The sequence below is a fragment of the Anabrus simplex genome, chromosome 1 (genome assembly GCF_040414725.1).
Source record: "Anabrus simplex isolate iqAnaSimp1 chromosome 1, ASM4041472v1, whole genome shotgun sequence".
Classification (NCBI taxonomy): domain Eukaryota; kingdom Metazoa; phylum Arthropoda; class Insecta; order Orthoptera; family Tettigoniidae; genus Anabrus; species Anabrus simplex.
Window position 1 is genome coordinate 1547926018 of NC_090265.1, and position 19785 is coordinate 1547945802.

The window sequence follows — 19785 nt, forward strand, 5'->3', positions numbered from 1 at the left end:
TATTATTATTATTTTTTTATTATTATTATTATTATTATTATTATTATTATTATTAAACAAAAAATAAATCGGTGCGGCCAGTATCCAGTATTTGGGAGATAGTGGGTTCGAGCCCCACTGTCGGCAGCCCTGAAGATGGTTTTGCGTGGTTTCCCATTTTCACACCAGGCGAATGCTGGGGCTGTACCTTAATTAAGGCCACGGCCGCTTCCTTCCCAGTCCTAGCCCTTTCCTGTCCCATCGTCGCTGTAAGACCTATCTGTGTCGATGTGACGTAAAGCCAATAGCAAAAAAAAAAAAATATCGGAAGTTTTGACCTTAAATACGTACCGCGCGATGGGTTTTATCGCAGTCAGTATGTCATTGTTGACATTTTATGTCTTAATTCTAAACTAATTTTTCACATCTTCATTTTCTGCCACTGGGGCAGTAGATGTGCTCGGCTGGAGTTTCAGCAGCGTGAACTCGCCTGACGTCATTCGGCCGCCTTTACTTTGAGACACTCTCGATAAGCCTTTTGATTCTCGACATTGGCAGATTCTCCTGAATGCGTTTTCGATCATTTTGAAGTCACTTATTTTCCATATGCCACGATATTTTACGAAAGAATGTCAATTTTCTCACTTTTTCGCACCATAGTTCTCTCAAATGCTCATTCAGTAGACCTACTGTATGTCTCATGGCTGGAGGTCATCTGAAAATCTGCGGTACGAGAGGTAGTGTGACGGACGTGTAACCTCAGCATCAGTGCAGTCTGTGATGTAAGGTACGGATGAATGGCGAGACAACCGCGCAGGCTCCTGGTCTTCTGCAATCAGCAGCCGTTGATGGATGGCCATGACCGAGAGACATATGCTTCATCATATGATTTTCGCAAAACGAAAAGTGGTTTCTTTTTTGCCATGCGCGTGTAGAACCCACCAACAAGAATCAAATGACACCTCACACGACATGCTACCACGCCGGAGTCCAGAGCCTCGCGGCACGGCGATTTAATACCTCAAAATAACAGCACTACTGCGACACCAGATGACGTAATACGGAGGTCAAACTCTTAACGCTGAGATGCATTAGTCCTTTCTATTTAAAATGAGATATTGAACACTTTAGTCACAAGTGTTTTGTAGAAATCATTTCGATTGTAAAACGAAAATGTTTTTGTCATGCTCACCAAGCACAGTTACAAAAATACAGAGGTTGTACGTTAATACATCCGCAATGAGGTCATTGTCTTCGCCACTGGAAATTAGTTAAAATATTTAATACTATATGTTACTATTTTATTTCTCTTACCGACCGGAGTGTCCTCGCTTGTTATTAACCCACTATAGCTACGGAGCCAAGCTCTGCATTCGGGAGACGAGTGGGTTCGAACCCAACCGTCAGTTTATTTCCTGTGGTTTCCCATTTTCATTTCCAGGCAAATCCCTGGACAGTTTCTATCCATAGGTAACACTCGATTCCTTCCACCTCTTCACCATCATTTCATTTCATCTTCGTTAGCTCCAGTACTGAAGTTGACGCCAAAAAGGGCATCCGGCCGTAAACATAATGTCACATACTTTCATCTCACTCATCCCCCACCCTGTAACACAAAACGGGGCTAAGGGGTAGACATTCTTAAATATCGATATCCCTAAATTATAAGGCAGGGTGGAAACGTGCTTTTCTTTTACCACAATAAACAGAGGCATCTTCCGGCATGATGTGCATTGGGCTCTATCTCCCAGCCCAAACCTACCACCCATACCAATCTTCAATTCTGGACACCTTTACAGCTCAACCAAACAGCTGCCGTAGTATGAAGAGCCGGTGCCGAAATCATTACGTACATCATACGTAGACTATGTGTCTGAGGTGCAAAGCGCAAGATGTATACATGTTCCTGAATGTACAGAGTATGTTAGAATATTACCACCTCCTATGAGCGGTATTTCTGTATCTGTCTCTTGGCACTGGCCAGAGCAAGATATAACTCCCGCCGAAGTACTAGCCTCATTTACGGCTTTGAGAGTATGGAAGCACTTGAGGTATGGGTGGACAGAGTAATAGCATTCGGCTGTGCCTGACTGTTATGAAAGGTGTTACTCATAGCGCCGGAAAGTAATGGCAAACTACCTCACTCCTCATCTTGTCTAATACGCCTCATTTTAGCGCCGCCACCGGTTTATGCGGTTTCCCATAACCACGTAACGTCTATTTGAGGATCCAACCAGCCTCTGCGCTCATAACAGACAGACCTCCTACGATTTTCAGAATTCCCCACTAAAAATATTTAAACATTACATCTCCAGTGACGTTCTTAAAACAGGCGGCTCTAGATAAATCTAAGGTATATTTATTACTAATATAATTAATAATATAATAATAAATATTGAGTTCTTCAGAAATGCACTTACTCAAAGCATTCTTCGTGTCTCAAAACAAGACCATTTATGCAATTTAAAAAAAATCTTTAAAATATTGATGTTTACCGACTAAGTGATAATGGAATATTCCAAAATGTATAATAAATTACAACTAGAAGAAAATGCTCCTTTTCTTCTAGGATATCTAGTCTAGAGGTGGAAATTGCAAATGAAGTGAACAGATAGTTACAAACTTACAGTTGGGAGGTGGGAACGAAAAAAAAAGGAACGTCACACTATCTAAGGAAATGCAAAGACGGAGATATTTGTGATCGAGAATGTAAATGTTAAAAAAGGATATGTTATTTGATAACATACTTCATTGTATGTACCGGTAATATTGGTAAGTCAAAGACTAAACAGACTTCAAAATTAAAAGGTAGATGTTAAAATGCGGAAGCTGGAGGCAGAGCAGAAGAAGCTAATGATTACATACCCGACGATACATCCCGGAAGAAGGAAGAGAAGCAGGTAGACGACATTCACCACCACAACCGCTTGTGCAACAAGCACGCTCACTCGCAGCACAACCGGAGTACCCCTCTCCAAAGCACTCAGTGCTATCTTTTTTTTTCACCGTTGCAATTGTGTGTAGACATCAACATAATCATCACTTTCACTCGTACCCCTGTGACGTCACTTCGATCACGTGACGTTGTTTTTCCTTTCCTTTAACATCGGTCGCTAACCCTACCTGCAGAGAAGTAGGTCATTACTTCACGAGGGAGGGGAGTATCAATTCCCCCCTCTCCTTCACCGTCCCTCCCACGCCAGTCTCTCAGCCACGTCGGCCGACAAGTACACACGCCATTTCATTTAGGTCTACATTGGTTTTCTTCACTAAGATGGCCACCAATCGTCGGAGACCTTTCTTAACCAAACGTTTCCTTCCTAGACTAGCCAGATGGACGTTCTGAATTGTTATTATTGTTTCATATAAAGAGCTTGCAACACGAAGTATGATCATCTTATGTGGGTATTTGCAAAGACTGAAATTCCTAGTATTAGGAACGAAAAAACCATAACCTATAGTTTACTTTCCTTCATGGAATAAGTCAGGAGTTGTGAAGAAAACAAACAGAAAACTACATATAGAGTGAGGTTTCATCTCATTTCTCTGCACATTTGTGTTGTCTGAGGCCAATATGAAATTCGTGACAGAGCAGAAAATCGATCCCGAGTGGAATGCTACAATAGTAACCCATATTCTAGATCATACAGCAGCGGAGTCGGTCGAACTGATTTAAGGAAAAGTGGGGTCTGTGATTAATACACACGAAACTAACAGAGAAAACCATAGTAAAACGTATTATTATACTCGCTTATCAATGCGTTTGAATAATAATAATAATAATAATAATAATAATAATAATAATAATAATAATAATAATAATAATAATAATAATACGGTAATAATAATTTTACTGGTTTTACGAATTCACTCACCAATTTTACGGTTTCGAAAATATATGTCCCGCACGACTTATTTCACGTGCCAGTAAATCTAGCGACACGAGGATGGCGTAGGCCTACTGTATTTGAGCAACTTCAAATACTATAGGACTGACCCGGTATAGAAGCCGCCAACTTCAGCTCAGAAGGCCAGTGGTCTTACCGTCTGAACTGCTCAGTGCGACTTGTCACATCCTTTATCGTTTCTGTGGAATCACTGTAGTCGAGCTCACAGTTAGAAAGACTGCCTCGGAACTTAAGAAATAGAACACTCTATTCTTATCATGGAGCATAAGTAAAGGCACATACTTGAAGCAATATGTTTTACAATTTGCGACAACTAACCCTCCCTGAAACTTCTCGAACTCTATCAGTCGCCAGAGTGAGCCAATAAGAAAACAAAAATAAGCTACCATAAATTTGATTCTTTCATTTTATTTTTCGTGTGTGCATTCGGGACAGAAAGAACTCTCTTTACAGTCTTACCAACGAATGATTGTCCGGCTCCATGGCTAAATGGTTAGCGTGCTGGCCCTTGGTCACAGGGGTCCCGGGTTCGATTCCCGGCAGGGTCGGGAATTTTAACCATAATTGGTTAATTTCGCTAACACGGGGGATGGGTATATGTGTCGTCTTAATCATCATTTCATACTCATCACGACGCGCAGGTCGCCTACGGCGTCAAATCCAAAGACCTGCATCTGGCGAGCCGAACTTGTTCCCGGACACTCCCGGCACTAAAAGCCATACGCCATTTCATTTTCAACAAATGATTTAAATCATTATTGTGTTTTTACATCTCCTTAGAGAATTCCAGGCTAGAGCTTTGTCATCATACATTTCGCGAACCTACTATAAATGAACAATATCTAAATAACTCGTGTCACTGTAACCTGCATGAGGGGTGCTATGTTGTTGCAGATATTGTTAAAGATCACCGGATTACGTTTAAGAACTTGAGGATTAAACAGAAATGAAAGATGAGAAAAGTGTAATCGGAACTCATTCTCATAGGATACGAGTAGATGTAACACTCAGTTTTTGCGAAAGTGTCATTACTGATTTTTTTTAGAAGTTGCTCTACGTCGCACTGATACAGATAGGTCTTATGGCGACGATCATTGATGTGTAGGCCCTACACGGCTACAGGCTAGATGGCAATGATTGTTCTTTTAAGAACCAAAACATTGAGATAATCAGAGCTATAACTACTGCCCTGCTTACTTACTTACTTACTTACTTACTTACTTACTTACTTACCAAACATTTCCAAGTTTTTTGAAATCATTTAAGAAAAGACTAGGTAAACAACTAATAGGGAATCTGCCACCTGATAGTCCTAAATGCAGATCAGTGTTGACTGATTGATATGCATTGACTGAACACGGGGGAGTGGGGCTGCGCTGATTCAGTGACATAATTTCCACTTCGTCACTATGGTTCGAATCTTGGTCAATAGGCTACATGCGAACTTAAGACAAAATCTTGTCCTATCTTCGAGTGACTTCTTACAGACAAATTATTATGGAACCTTTGTGACTTCCTACAGATCTCTGGGTCACTTCTTAAGACACTGTTGTGACTTCATACATATCCTTGGGCCACTTCCAATGGGCCAACGGCCGTAGTAGCCGTGTTGAAACACCGGATCCCGCGAGATCTCCGAAGTTAAGCAACACTGGGCGTGGTCAAGATTTGGATGGGTTGCCACGCGCTGTTGGTAAGCTAATGGAGGAGCGGAAAGGAACTGGCCACCCTACCGTACGTAAACTCCGGCTCAGGCACACCTTTGCGGAGGTTCGGACCTACCTTCGGGCAGAATACATCCTTGCCTTACCTTACTCCACGTCACTTCTAACGAAACCGTTGGGACTTCATACACAGGCTATAACATGGTCACTTCTAACGGAATCGTTGTAACTACATACATATGATATCACTCGGTCACTTCTAACGGAACCGTTGGTGTTAATTAACTCGTGTTAATTTCATGGAGATCTGCTGGTCACTTGTAATAGAACTGTGTGCGACCTTTCGCGGAACCTGTGTTGACTACATGTAGACTTCTTGCGGAACCGTTTATTAACTCTCGTGAGACTGAAAGGCTACGTCCACACCGGAGGTGGCTCGGAGGTGCCTAGATAGGTGTGTAGAGAGGAGCTTAGGTAGGATGTGTGCTGGCCGCACTGCTCGGAGCTGTGTTGCTCTCAAGACGAGGATGACGCAAAAATGTCTCTGTCCAAGTTAGAAGAAATTCTTATTGGGAATTCTAGTTTGAAGTACGAACTATTCTATTTGCGTTCTTCATCTTGTTGGGTACACGAAGTAAATGAGCCTAAGTCGTTTAATCTTCTCTACAAACAGTTGCGAATAATCTGGACACATTTTATGAATATTTACGAATGACTACACAAACGTTCGATATTCTGCTTAATAAAATTCAAGTACACTGCAAAAGCAGGACACCAACTATTGGAAATACCTATGACCCAAAGAACGACTCGTCGTCACTTTGAGGTAAGTAAAAGACCACGGCATCCTTTAAATTTTATTACGTACTTTAATTTTCATTTAAAGAAAAATGCGCGCAAGTCGCTCTAAGAGTGAACAAAAGCTACGTAAAAGGTATGTCAAGTACAAAAACAAGTCTTGTTTCTACCTGGATAGAAACTTGAAAAAACAGCCCAGTTCGTTCGCTAGGATAGACGCTTAGCGACTACCCAGGGAGCCAAGCCAAGCCGAGCGCGCGGTACGGCCACTTCCATTCGTTCGCTTGGATGAATCATCCTAGCGACTATCCACCATCTAGGCGCAAAGCAAGCTCGCTTCTCATGGAAGATCTCTTCGTCTATAAGGATTGGTAGGTAAAAATTAACGGAACGAAAAATATAACTGTTTTCACCGTGAAGTTGCTGACATCATCGGAAGGTTTAGAGGAATGGTGAACAGTTGGCCGGGCTGCATGGGCGTACCTCCGCAGCCAGATAAACAAGGTCAGCGGCATTGGCTGGGCCATTAGCTGTTGTTGCACCATCTAGACGTGTGGGCACAACTCGTCACGCTGCGGCAAAATAGCACACTGTGTATCTTCCTTTTAAAACAGGTCCATTTCCACTACATCGCACAAGGACTTACAGGCACAATGTCCCCATGGTAATTGTAACTTCACGAATATGCTCGATCGCACTGAACTTTCTATCGATGATGGCACAGTCACTCAAAAGAGGAGTGAAGGCATGGCACCATCTCCATATCCTCGTCCAACCCAGCACCATACCCAATGCAACGATACATACGGTCTTTTACAGGGTCAAATAAATAAATCAGTCCTTGGAAGTTATCATGCAACCTTACCAAATGTCAGGCAACTGGCTGTTAAAAAAATTCTTACATGGGGTTCGAACCTCCTAACTCGAGCACTATCCACTATCATATATCTCCCCGTCCGCTTCCCATGTGAGCTACTGCGACATTTGACCTACGACGGCCACTTCCCAGGCTATACAGTACCGTGATCCCAGTCTCTGCGTCCACCTCCTGTTTTAAAGTATGGTTTCATTCGAGGTACCCATAATGAATTAATAGTGGAGCTCACGATTCCTGCTGTCTTCTAGCCCGTAAACACGCATCTCGTTATATCACACCGGTTTAGGAGAGGGGCCGATGTCAATCAATCAATCAATCAATCAATCAATCAATCAATCAATCAATCAACCAATCAATCAATCAATCAATCACTACTGATCTGCATTTAGGGCAGTCGCCCAGGTGGCAGATTCCCTATCTGTTGTTTTCCTAGCCTTTTCTTAAATGATTGCAAAGAAATTGGAAATTTATTGAACATCTCCCTTGGTAAGTTATTCCAATCCCTAACTAACTGTAGTAAATGTGAAGGGTCCGCCTCTGTGGTGTAGTGGTTAGCGTGATTAGCTGCCACCCCCGGAGGCTCGGGTTCGATTCCCGCCTCTGCCACGAAATTTGAAAAGTGGTACGAGGGCTGGAACGGGGTCCACTCAGCCAACTGAGAGAGTAGAGGTGGGTTCGATTCCCACCTCAGCCATCCTAGAAGTGGTTTTCCGTGGTTTCCCACTTCTCCTCCAGGCAAATGCCGGGATGGTACCTAACTCAAGGCCACGGCCGCTTCCCTCCCTATTTCTTGTCTATCCTTTCCAATCTTCCCGCCCCCCCCCCCGCAAGGCCTCTGTTCAGCATAGCAGACGAGGCCACCTGGGCGAGGTACTGGTCATACTCCCCAGTTGTATTCCGCAACCCAATGTCTCACGCTCCAGGACATTGCCCTTGAGGCGGTAGAGGTCCGAGGAAAAAACCAACCCTGGAGGGTAAGCAGGTTAAGAAACAAAGAAAGTAAATGTGAACAGGTGGACCACCCGGTATAGGAAGGTTGCGTGGTTGAGGATTGTGATGAATGAGTTGCAGGAATATTGAGAACAGTTCAAACACCTACTGTAGTCTCCAAAGCCAAGGGAATTTACAATTTAAGATTAAAATCCCTCGACCCGGCCAGGATTCGAACCCGGAATCCCGACCAAAACTCTTCTCTAAATATCAACAGTTATTAGATGTCTTATACCATTCTTTAATACGTAAGTGCCAGTTAACAAACAGTCGACAATGATGACCAAAGTGCCATCACCATCAACAGAAGTTCCAATTATTCCCCATTACGCAGGGAAGATACGGCAGCAAATTCTTTTCCTTGTTTAGCCACCAAAATTCGAAGTAAAATGAGGTACAAAAGCGACAGTATAGGGCTGCATCGATATCTCATTTGACGTTACTTTTCACAAAATGTAAATCTGTGTCTTGGTGACACGGTCTCAGTTTCCTCTGACAATCGGGTAGAACTTCTACTCTGTCTTTCGTATATTTCTCTCTTATTTCTCCTCTAAGTCCTGAGATCCTCGTTTTAATGGATTAAGACCTTTTTATATTTGTTGTTTTATTTACTACAATCGCCTTCGTCATTAGAGACTAATAACTGCTATGTCAGCCTCCTTCAAGTAATAAATTATCATCAACCTCAGGATAAGTCTGTTCCTCTGTGACCTTCGACAGGACAAATCATCAGGAAGGGAGGTAGGATATGCCGAACAAGGAATTGGTAAGGAAATAACTATGTTACCAAGATATGAATTAGCGAATGAGTTGGCCACGCGGTTAGGGTCACGTAGCTGTGAGCTTGCCTTCGGGAGAGGGTGGATTCGAATCCCACCGTCGGCAGCCCTGAATATGTTTTTCCGTGGTTTCCCATTTTCACACCAGGCAAATTCTGGGTCTGTGCCTTAATTAAGGAACACGGCCGCTACCGTTCCGATCCTATTCGTCCTTGTGTCACTGGAAACTTTCGATGTGTTAGTGCGACATTAAAACACTAGCAACAGACCTGGGAAACTATAGAAAACAATCTTACAGATGTCTGTTAGAAAAAATTCGGATCTACTTTTACCTTCCAAATTAACTTCTTAATGCGCTGAACCTAGTGATAATATAGCAACGTGGAGACACACCAAACAGTTAAATGATAATATTTTTTCTTGACTTAATTTGGTCTTCTTAATCAACCTGCGACGGCTAACGAATAGTTGGTGTGTCTTAGCGAGCGGAGAGAATAAGAATATAACGATGTAAGGTGGTAACAGGAAAAAGATCATTTGCTTAAAAAGCAAAGAAAGGGCACGATCTAGATGGTTTTTCGAATAGGCCTATATTAATTATCTTACAAACTTGAGTCAGTGTCAACTTTCTTTGCAGTAATCAGGCGATGGAAATTGGAGCTTACTGGTAGAAGATAAGGACAATTGACGGCAGATAAGCCTATCGCTACGAAAGAAAACAGCAGTCATTTGGGTAATAAAAGCGCGTGCTGTGAAAGTTTGTTCACCGTTGGTCATAATTCATAGCCCACTCAATCTCCGGAAAACGCTTAAGTTGTTGGTCGGACGTAACAAGAACATTATTATATTACATTTTATCATATTGGCCGGCCCCATGGTGTAGGGGCAGCGTGCCTGCCTCTTATCCGGAGGCTGCGCGTTCGATTCCCGGTCAGGTCAGGGACTTTTATCTAGACCTGAGGGCTGGTTCGAGGTCCACTCAGCCTACGTGATTAGAATTGAGGAGCTATCTGACGGTGAGATAGCGGCCCCGGCCTAGAAATCCAAGAATAACAGCCGAGAGGATTCGTCGTGCCAAGCACACGACATCTCGTAATCTGCAGGCTTTCGGGCCGAGCAGCGGTCGCTTGGTAGGCCAAGGCCCTTCAAGGGGTGTAATGCCATCATGGGGTTTGTTTTTGTATTATATTATATTATATTATATTATATTATATTATATTATATTATTCCCGGTCTTTTCCCAATTACCTGAGGTCGGCTCTATATGTGCATTAGGCCCAGTTTTACGGCCGGTGCCTTTCTGACCCCAACTCATTGCGGAGGAAAGCATTCAATATGGCGCGCTTCTGTGGTGATTGGTAGTGTGAAGTGTTGTTTGTAAATGAGGATGTGTATTAAGATAAACACAAACATCTAGTCTGCGAGAAACAGGAATTAACCAGACTCGGCTAAAATCCTCAACCGGGCCTGGAATCGAACACGGGACCTTTAGGCCATTACGCTGAACATTCGGCCAAGGAGCTTAGTCGATTATTATTATCATTATTATTATTATTGAGCCTCCGTGGCTCGGGCGGCATCCTCTCACCGCTGGGTTCCGTGGTTAAAATCCCGGACACTCCATGTGAGATTTGTGCTGGACAAAGCGGAGGCGGGACAAGTTTTTCTCCGGGTACTCCGGTTTTCCGTGTCATCTTTCATTTCAGCAACACTATCATTTCATCTATCAGTCATTAATCATTTCCCCAGAGGAGTGCGACAGGCTTCGACAGCTGGCACAATTCGTATCCTCGCCGCTAGAAGGGGGATTCATTCATTCATTCCGTTCCTTACCCGCTCGAATGACTGGAAACAGGCTGTGGATTTTCATTTCATAGTCTACACAACCGAGAGAGCCCGATTGCGCTGGCTGCGTTGTTCGAGCTATGTAGCTGCTAGCTTGCATTCGGGAGATGGTGGGTTCGAATCTCACTGTCGGCAGGCCTGAACATTGTTTTTCGTGGTTTATAATTTTCACACCAGGCACATAGCAGGGCTGTATCCTAACTAGCGCTACAGGCGTTTCCTTCACAGTCCTAGCCCTGTCCCACCTCATCGTTGCTGTAACAAAAGTCTGAGTCGTTGCGTCGTAAAACCAATAGAGAGGGGAGGTGGGGAAAGGAGCAATTGATTACATTTCTGTTTAATCATAACAGTGTAGCTCAAGTGCCACAGTCAATTGGTGAAATAGTTGCCCTGACGCTTGCCTGATCTTTTGTAACGTTAATTAAACAGCGTACTTGTGACTAAATCGGAATGCCTCACAATTTTGATTCTTGTTATATGCTATCTGGCGCTTTTTTTCTTCGGTGCATATACGTCGGTCATTCTGTTAGCCAACCATCGAGAATGGTCCACGTACTAGTGAACTTAAATAATTTAAAATGGTCCAACACCACGCCTTACAGGTAACAATGCATAAATTAGTTACGAAGGTATGTGACATGTCTAGATCATGGAATATAAAAGGCAAGTTGATAAATCATTGCCAAGGGAAACGATCAATACATGACACCCAACTACATAGGTCGTGCTCTGGGTGGGCACTATGCAAAGTAGCCGTCACCAAGTAACACTGCTAAATGCAATGCTATTAAGCCTTTCCAGATTGTGCACGCTATTAAAGAACGATCACCAAGCGAGTTGGCTGCGTTGTTCTGGTTACGGAGATGTGAAAATTCGGTAGATGGTGGGTTCGAACTCCACCGTCGGCAGACCTGAGGATGATTTTCCGTGGTTTTCTATTTTCGCACCAAGCAAATCCTGCGGCTGTAACTTAATTCAGACCACCGTCTTTTCTTTCCCAATCCTAGCCGTTTCCCATTCTTGCGTCGCCGAATACCTTCCACGTGTTAGTGCGGCGTTAAACCACTAGCTCTTTTAACACGTTCGCAACGGCCCCTGAGAACCACGTGTTTGCTCCACCGATGGTACTCTATATGCTTTCATATCTTTCTCTCTGCCTTTAGCGGTCACTCCATGTGAGATTTGTGCTGGACAAAGCGGAGGCGGGACAGGTTGTTCTCCGGGGACTCCGGATTTTCTTGTCATATTTCATTCCAGCAACACTTTCAATATCATTTCATTTCATCCGCCATTAATTAATTATTGCCCCAGAGGAGTGCGACAGGCTTCGGCAGCCGGCACAATTTCTATCCTCGCCGCTAGATGGGGGCTTCATTCATTCATACCATTCCTGACCCGGTCGAATGACTGGAAACAGGCGTGGATTTTCATTTAATTTTATACACCTACACTATGTGGTAGCACAAGTAGTAGCACTCCTCACATGAAATGCACCTGTGAAGAAGCACTTCATTCAAATGGGAATTCTAAACAACAACCCAGAATGCAGATTAAGTAGGAAGGAGATAGAAAATACTCACCATATAATCTGAACATGCGAGTCTCTAGTCACCGAAACGCCAAACATATTTGGGAGCACAATAATCGAACCAAAGGAATTAAACATAGAATTGGGACCATACACTTAACTAAGAACACAGGAATAAAGGACTGGCGATAACTCCAAACAGGGTAGTACAATGAGCCTATAGGCTGCACCGCTGACAGGCCTTCTCACCGAAAAAACAAAGTAAGCAATCTTATAATATTACATGAGTACTGCATAGCCAAAGGATCCCCACTTCTACGTGCAAGGTGAACTATAGTGACGTGAGTTTACATCTAGCAATCAGTGGTAGCGATCTTCGGATCCTAAGATCGCGGGTTCACACCTGGCAAAGGTAGTCCGAGTTTTGAAGGGTGAAAAAACATTCATTCGGCACTCCGTATCATTCGAGTCCAGCTCCTTGGCTCAATGATCAGTGGCCTTCGGTTCATAGGGCACAGAGTTCGCTTTCCGGCCTGAGATTTGAGCTGCGTTTGGTTAATTCCTCTAGCTCAGGAACTACGTGTTTCTGATCGTCTTAATACACATCTACATTTACATTCAACGTATCTTACTACCAAAAAACACGTAACAGTGAATACATTCCTCCCTATAGAGTTGGCGTCAGGAAGAGCATTCAACCGGAAAACTGGGCTTAATTATCATAAATGTCTTCCTCAGGTTGTAGAAAAACAGGAAAGAAGTACTTCATGTTGTACGAAGCCGGGGCATAACATTTTTACCAGAAAATGCTCCAAGATGGATGTAATAACACATGACTGTTCGTCCACTTCTAGTATAGGCTGTAGTACAGTAACTTCTCTTGCAACTGGGCATCGTTTAACAGACGTAGAAGTAAATGTAATAGGAACTTGTATTCCACCGTTTTAATAACTTCATTAAGTATATACTAATTGATATGGGAAATTGCTACAGTGAGAGTGCCATTGAACAAAACATCTTTGAGACTTCATCTCTCACCTTGAAAATTCTTCCTCTTATTAAGTAACTTGATTATGTAAATTATGTTAGGAGTATGAAACATTATATGCTGTTGGGCTCGGAGGTCCTCGCGTTATCGAAGACTAATGCAGTCCGCTTCGTCGCTTGATGACTGGGGGAGACTACTAGTCTAGCTGTTACCCTTGGATACGAGCCTGTGGGTGTTATTTTCCACATCAAGCTGCTTCTCAATTATCTTCACAGGAACGGTTCTAATTCACATGCAAAAGTACATGTTGGTTAGGCTTAGGATGGAACTGAGTGATCACTGTGCCCGCAACTTTCGACATTTATCCAGTTCTTCTGCAGACTGAGACAAAACAAAAATATCATCGCCAAGTCTGATTCCTTTATGTTAGCAGGAATAACTACAGCAATAGTTTTTCTGGCGAGTTAAGTAGCACCTTTTCGCACCTCTTTAGTAAAATAGTACACGAAGGGATGTCAAATACATATCATCATCATCATCATCATCATCATCATCATAGCCATATCCGACTCGTTGGCTGAATGGTCAGCGTACTGGCCTTGGGTTCAGAGGGTCCCAGGCTCGATTCCCGGCCGGGTCGGGGATTTTAACCTTCATTGGTTAATTCCATTGGCCCGGGGGCTGGGTGTTTGTGCTGACCCCAACATCCCTGCAACTCACACACCACACATAACACTATCCTCCGCCACAATAACACGCAGTTACCTACACATGGCAGATGCCGCCCACCCTCATCGGAGGGTCTGCCTTACAAGGGCTGCACTCGGCTAGAAATAGCCACACGAAATTATTATTATATTATCATAGCCATGGCTCCAATTCACCTGCAAAAATACATTTTGGTTAGGCGTAGGAATGGAACCAAATAATAATAATAATAATAATAATAATAATAATAATAATAATAATAATAATAATAATAATAATAATCTAATTCGCATGCAAAAGTACATTTTGGTTAGGCGTAGGATGGAACTGAATAATCAGTGTGTCCGCAACATTCGACATTTCTCCAGTTCTTCTGCAGACCATGATAATATAAAAACTATTATTATTATTATTATTATTATTATTATTATTATTATTATTATTATTATTATTATTTTGCCGAGCTAGTGGCCGCGGGGCTTGTCACGTAGCTATCAGCTTGCATTTGGGAGATAGTGTGTTCGAACCCCACTGTCGGCAGCCCTGAAGATGGTTTTTCGCGATTTTCCATTTTCATAGAAGCTCAGAAAGCTGTGTCTTAACTAAGGCCACTGTCGCTTCCTACGAATATATAAAATGTTAACAGTATATTTTTCTACATGAGCAATCAAACGCCAAGGGTGAATCGGAGAAAACTCCTGATGACGAACGATGTATGTGATCACCCGAAGTTACGCTTACTTTAACGGTTTTATTTCACAGCGAGGAATGAATAGGTTTTCCCAATCGGACTGGAAGCTATAAGAATGAATTACGTAATTACTGGACGGACCGTTACATTAATAACTGCTACTGACCACAACAATAGTCATTAGGAAACCGTAACACTTATCATCATACACACATCAGACTCACGTTCTGTAGTTCTATGCCAGCGAATCACGCCTGCTCACGGATAAAGGCTACTTCATGCCCCATTTCATTGAGATGTAGATCAAGAAGCTGAAAATGAACATTATACCAACCAGTTTTCAGAGACGCGCCTTGGAACAATAAAGGGAACGCCCGCACTCTTCTCCAAAGTATCATCAGTTTAGACGTATCATGAGAGGATCAGGATAGCTCGATCACGCACCTCGCTGTTTTACACGCTGATTCCACTGATCTAGTTTTTTAAAATGCTATTTGTTCGGGGCGTCGACCTAGAAAGATATTTTGCCTCTACTTTGCACCATATGTTGTGGACCTGCGTGTATCTGGAAATTGCGGAAGTGTACAGTGTTGAATGTGATGAAAGGAATATTAAGGACGACACAAACACCCAGTCCCCAGACCAGGGATATTAATCATTTACAATCGAACCCGGGGCCGCCGGGTAACAGGCGGACGCGTTGCCCCCTACACCGCAGGGCCGGACACTCATCTAGTTACTTGGCTGTGTTCTGAGTTCGAACCCCACAGACGGAAGTGGGATTGTCAATATCACTAGTCGGAGTGTAGAACAAGGTAAAGTCCACTTGTCCCTAAACACCCTGCCAAGTCCCAAACTGAGGTTGGTTGCAGCTCCAACAAAACCACAATAAATATGAGAAAGCGGTCTTGAAGAATAAAGTCAGCAAAATATTATTATTATTATTATTATTATTATTATTATTTTGCGTCCCACTAACTACTTTTGCGGTTCTCAGAGACGCCGAAGTGCCGGAATTGTGTCCTGCAGGGGGTCTTCCACGTACCATAAAATCTACCGACACGAAGCTTGTATCATCGAACTGAACCGAAATCGAACCCACCAAGTTGAGGTCAGAAAGCCGGCTCTCAACCGTCTGAGCTACTCAGCCCGGTTCTTTCGGTTGCTCTAGTTAACGTTCTATGTTAGATGTCTTCAATCGTTTAATATTATCCTTTCAAGAGAACTGAGCGTTTAGAATTCCAACGCCAAAAGTATAGGTCTACAAGCACAATGTTTATTGGACAATTTCCTACAAATCAGAATGCTTAGCAGAAACGTACACGGTTCATATCAGTACAAAATCACTGAGCGCTGATGTGCTCTTACGATGAAGTGCAGTAGAAGCGCCACTTCCTTGTTGCGACCTCTGTTGAGCAACTAGAAGGCCTTCATGGCTCGCGCCTCGACCCTGTGTTCTCACGTCATGCACGGGCACTGAGCGGCGGACACAGCAAAACATGGAATACAATTAAATAACCGGCTACTACTTTAAAGTATTGCTTCAAAGAGTTACGAGATACAAATGGAGATCTTACCCTTCCTCTGAAGTTACGAACGTACCATTATAAGTGCTATGAACTACATTTTAAATCATCCTTACGTTAGGCCCTACATCATTCCTTGACATTCTGTTATAAGGAAGTGGATGGTTCAATGACTCAACTTCTCACCTCAAGGTGAGTGCAGTTTCTATTTTTAAATATCAGTAACAAGGATAAAGTTAAGTCTGGCACACTGTTGGAGAGGTGTACATCCTTACTGTTTCACCCCGAGTGTAAAAAGTGATCATCTCTAAGTCTCAGAAGTTGGTCTGTATCTCTCTTCGTCCATTTTTCTTACAATCCCATGACATTTGCTTCTCGAAAACCTAAACATTCGTTTATAATTTTCCATGTTTTCAGTTTTACGAGTAGTAACCTCAAGACAGTATAGGCGCCTACTGCTCAGAAATCTACGAAAGATTCCTTCGTGAGATTAACCCTCAAACACACGCGGCAAATCTTAGGACGCAAACACACGCATCGGGGTGCTTTCCACCCCACATATCATTGTATTGTATAATACGAATGATTGTATTAATTGGAGATTTTAAGATAGATTATGTACGAATGACTCTTTCTGCAGTGATCCAGCCAGAAATGTACAAGAGCGGGGAGAGCACAGAAAAGGTATTTGTACACTTCACTAAGAAATAAAATGACCTGGGGTGGATTCCACCCCATACGCGCGTGTTTGAGGGTTAAGATCTGAAATTGAATTGGCTCGGAGGCCACTTGAGAAATTATCTGAGCTCTGATTGAAGTTGTACACATAAAACGGTGATAGAGTTCGTCATGAGACTTCATCTAACAGTGTCCCAAAGAACATAGCCCAGCTTTAGCCCACACAGTATAAATTATTTTATACAATTTAATTTACGTCGCACCGACACAGATAGGTCTTATGGTGACGATAGGACAGAAACGGGCTAGGAGTGGGAAGGAAGCGTCCGTGCCCTTCATTAAGGTACATACCCAACATTTTCCTGGTATGAAAATGGGAAACCACAGAAAACCATCTTCAGTGCTGCCGACAGTGGGGTTCGAACCCACTATATACTGAATGCAAACTCACAGCTGCGCGATCCTAACTGCAAGGCTAACTCGTTTGGTCCACATAGTACATATCTATCAACGAGAGTTATTCTAATATACTTTGTTTACGCTGAGTAGGATAAGGATCTTATTGTTCAATCTAACATAATTGAGTGGGGAATTAGTTAAGAAAGATAGCCATCTTTTAATGAAAATTTAAATCCTATTGACGACGGGGAACGGGTTGAGTACACAAAGAATACAGGAAGAAACGACTATTATCTGTAACAAAAGAATCATCCCAGGAACCGAACTTCTAGGAAGGACGTCAACAGGCTTAGAACTCGTTTAGTTTTTCCCACTCCACTTCATGGTTACATGTATCCTGGTAAGTGAGCTATATGGAATTTCACACAGACATTTAGTGTCCCGGTCGACTTACGGTAGTTATTACTCTCACCTGGTGTTTGTTAGTAAGTATCTAAGTGAACATTTCTGTGGGATACTTAAACGTCGAGAAGGCTCCGTGGCTCAGACGGCAGCGCGCCGGCCTCTCACCGCTGGATACCGTAGTTCAAATCCCGGTCACTCCATGTGAGATTTGTGCTGGACAAAGCGGAGGCGGGACAGGTTTTTCTCCAAGTACTCAGGTTTTCCCTGTCATCCCTCATTCCAGCAACACTCTCCATTCTCATTTCATAGCATCTATCAGTTAGTAATAAATCACTTTGAGAGTGGCGACTCCATCGTACTAATAGCCTATATATGATTCATTCATTACATCGTTGACCCGGTCACTGACTGGAAAACAGGTTGTAGGTTTTTCATTTTCACTAAAACGTCGAGATTGAAATTACTGAGCCCTGAGTGTCGCTATACTAATTTAGGCTTCAGAATTAGATTGTAACATAGGTTGTGATTACAGTCATTGAGATTTGAGTTTTAGGCACGCGTATTTCATGACCCCTCTTCCCCAAGTGTTGAACTATCAAGAAAACTTACCAAATTGTGAATTTGTAAGAGCTCTAGGAATGATACACTAAAGTAACAAAATATGTCAAGCAGTGCTGCAGACCCAAATCACGATGTAGTACTCCCTAAATTCACTGTGCATCTGTATATTTGTGCATAGCGTATGTATCTATCTACCTTCCACCGACTGGACTCCCAAAAACTACACGTATACCACGCTAACAGTCAGCGTAATAGGTTAAAACATACCCAGAAATCAGCCCAGTCCCTTGAACATGATGTTCCTATCATTTAAATGGAATAGATGCAACGAAAGAAATATTTTCTGTACGGTAACTATTTATACAACGTTCTCATCTGTCATATCTTGTTATAAAATATGAACAAGCCAGAAAGTGATTGACGGTGGTAGACACTTAAATCACTACCATGACCACATTCGACTACGACATAAACTGAATTACAACTGATTGCGTATTCTCGACATAAACTGAACAAACCGGATGATAGGCTGTCCTAGACTTCGACCTTGTGTCAGTGGTTCCTTGAAGCCCGACCTTGTAGTTGGAGAGAGCCGACTTTCAAATGTTTTGGGGTCAATGTTATCCCTCCTCTCTTCCTCATCATCACACCTTTATTACGCCTAATGAAGTACATGATAGGAGTGAGTGGAAATACTCATCCACCTGGGAACTTTAACTCGAGTTCTAGTCGGGGACAATAATCGTTTCGGTAGAATGACTTTGCCCTTGAAACTCATGGTGTAGGCTGCCGAAACCATCCTCGGAAGTCATTTGGAAACATTTCAGACGTACAGTATGTAATCAGAGGCGACACATCCTAGCCTACATCGTGAGCTAGAACCTGCTTGTTGTCAAAAATGAGACACATCGGTTCGAATACGTACGTAAAGTGCATTTTCAATTCAGTCCTATAAAAGAATGGCCGTCATATTATGAAATTATCCACAAACAGCCTTTTTTGTCGAAAATATTTTTAATGTCAGTATCAGAGGCAGCACAACAATTCGGCTCATTATGTTTGTTCTAATGATAGCTTTACTTAGCATCTAGGGACATTGTAGTTATCAGCAACAAGCACTTACCCGGTGTGTTGATGATGTTGGATGAATTCCGTTCTTGTAATTGGAGAATTGGATTGTAATTATATGAGCTATGTATAAGGGAATATGTTCTAGGATTTATTTGAATGGCTTGAGAGAAACAATGTTACTCGGATCCCGATCACTCAGAGGTGTTTTGTGAGACCTCAAGGTTTGAATCTTGATACGCACATTTCACATAGTCAATTAAAACTCTTCTGCTTTCATAATTTCATTATTACACTTTCAAAGTGAAATGTAATTAAATATTTTAGAATGACTGTTAGTGTAACCAAAGGGAACATTTACAAATATATGACAAGAAGATAAGAGATAAAAGT

General features: G+C 42.5%; 1 protein-coding gene across 1 annotated transcript in view; it reads right to left on the reverse strand.

The window, feature by feature from the left end:
• Hr4 (Hormone receptor 4) overlaps window positions 1-2956 on the reverse strand; it is a 94971-nt gene extending 92015 nt beyond the window's left edge. Inside the window, exon 1 of the mRNA XM_068229130.1 lies at window positions 2845-2956. Coding sequence (XP_068085231.1) covers window positions 2845-2890 — 46 coding nt within the window. The 5' untranslated portion in view covers window positions 2891-2956. The remainder of the gene's footprint in view (window positions 1-2844) is intronic.
• Window positions 2957-19785: the final 16829 nt, after the last annotated feature.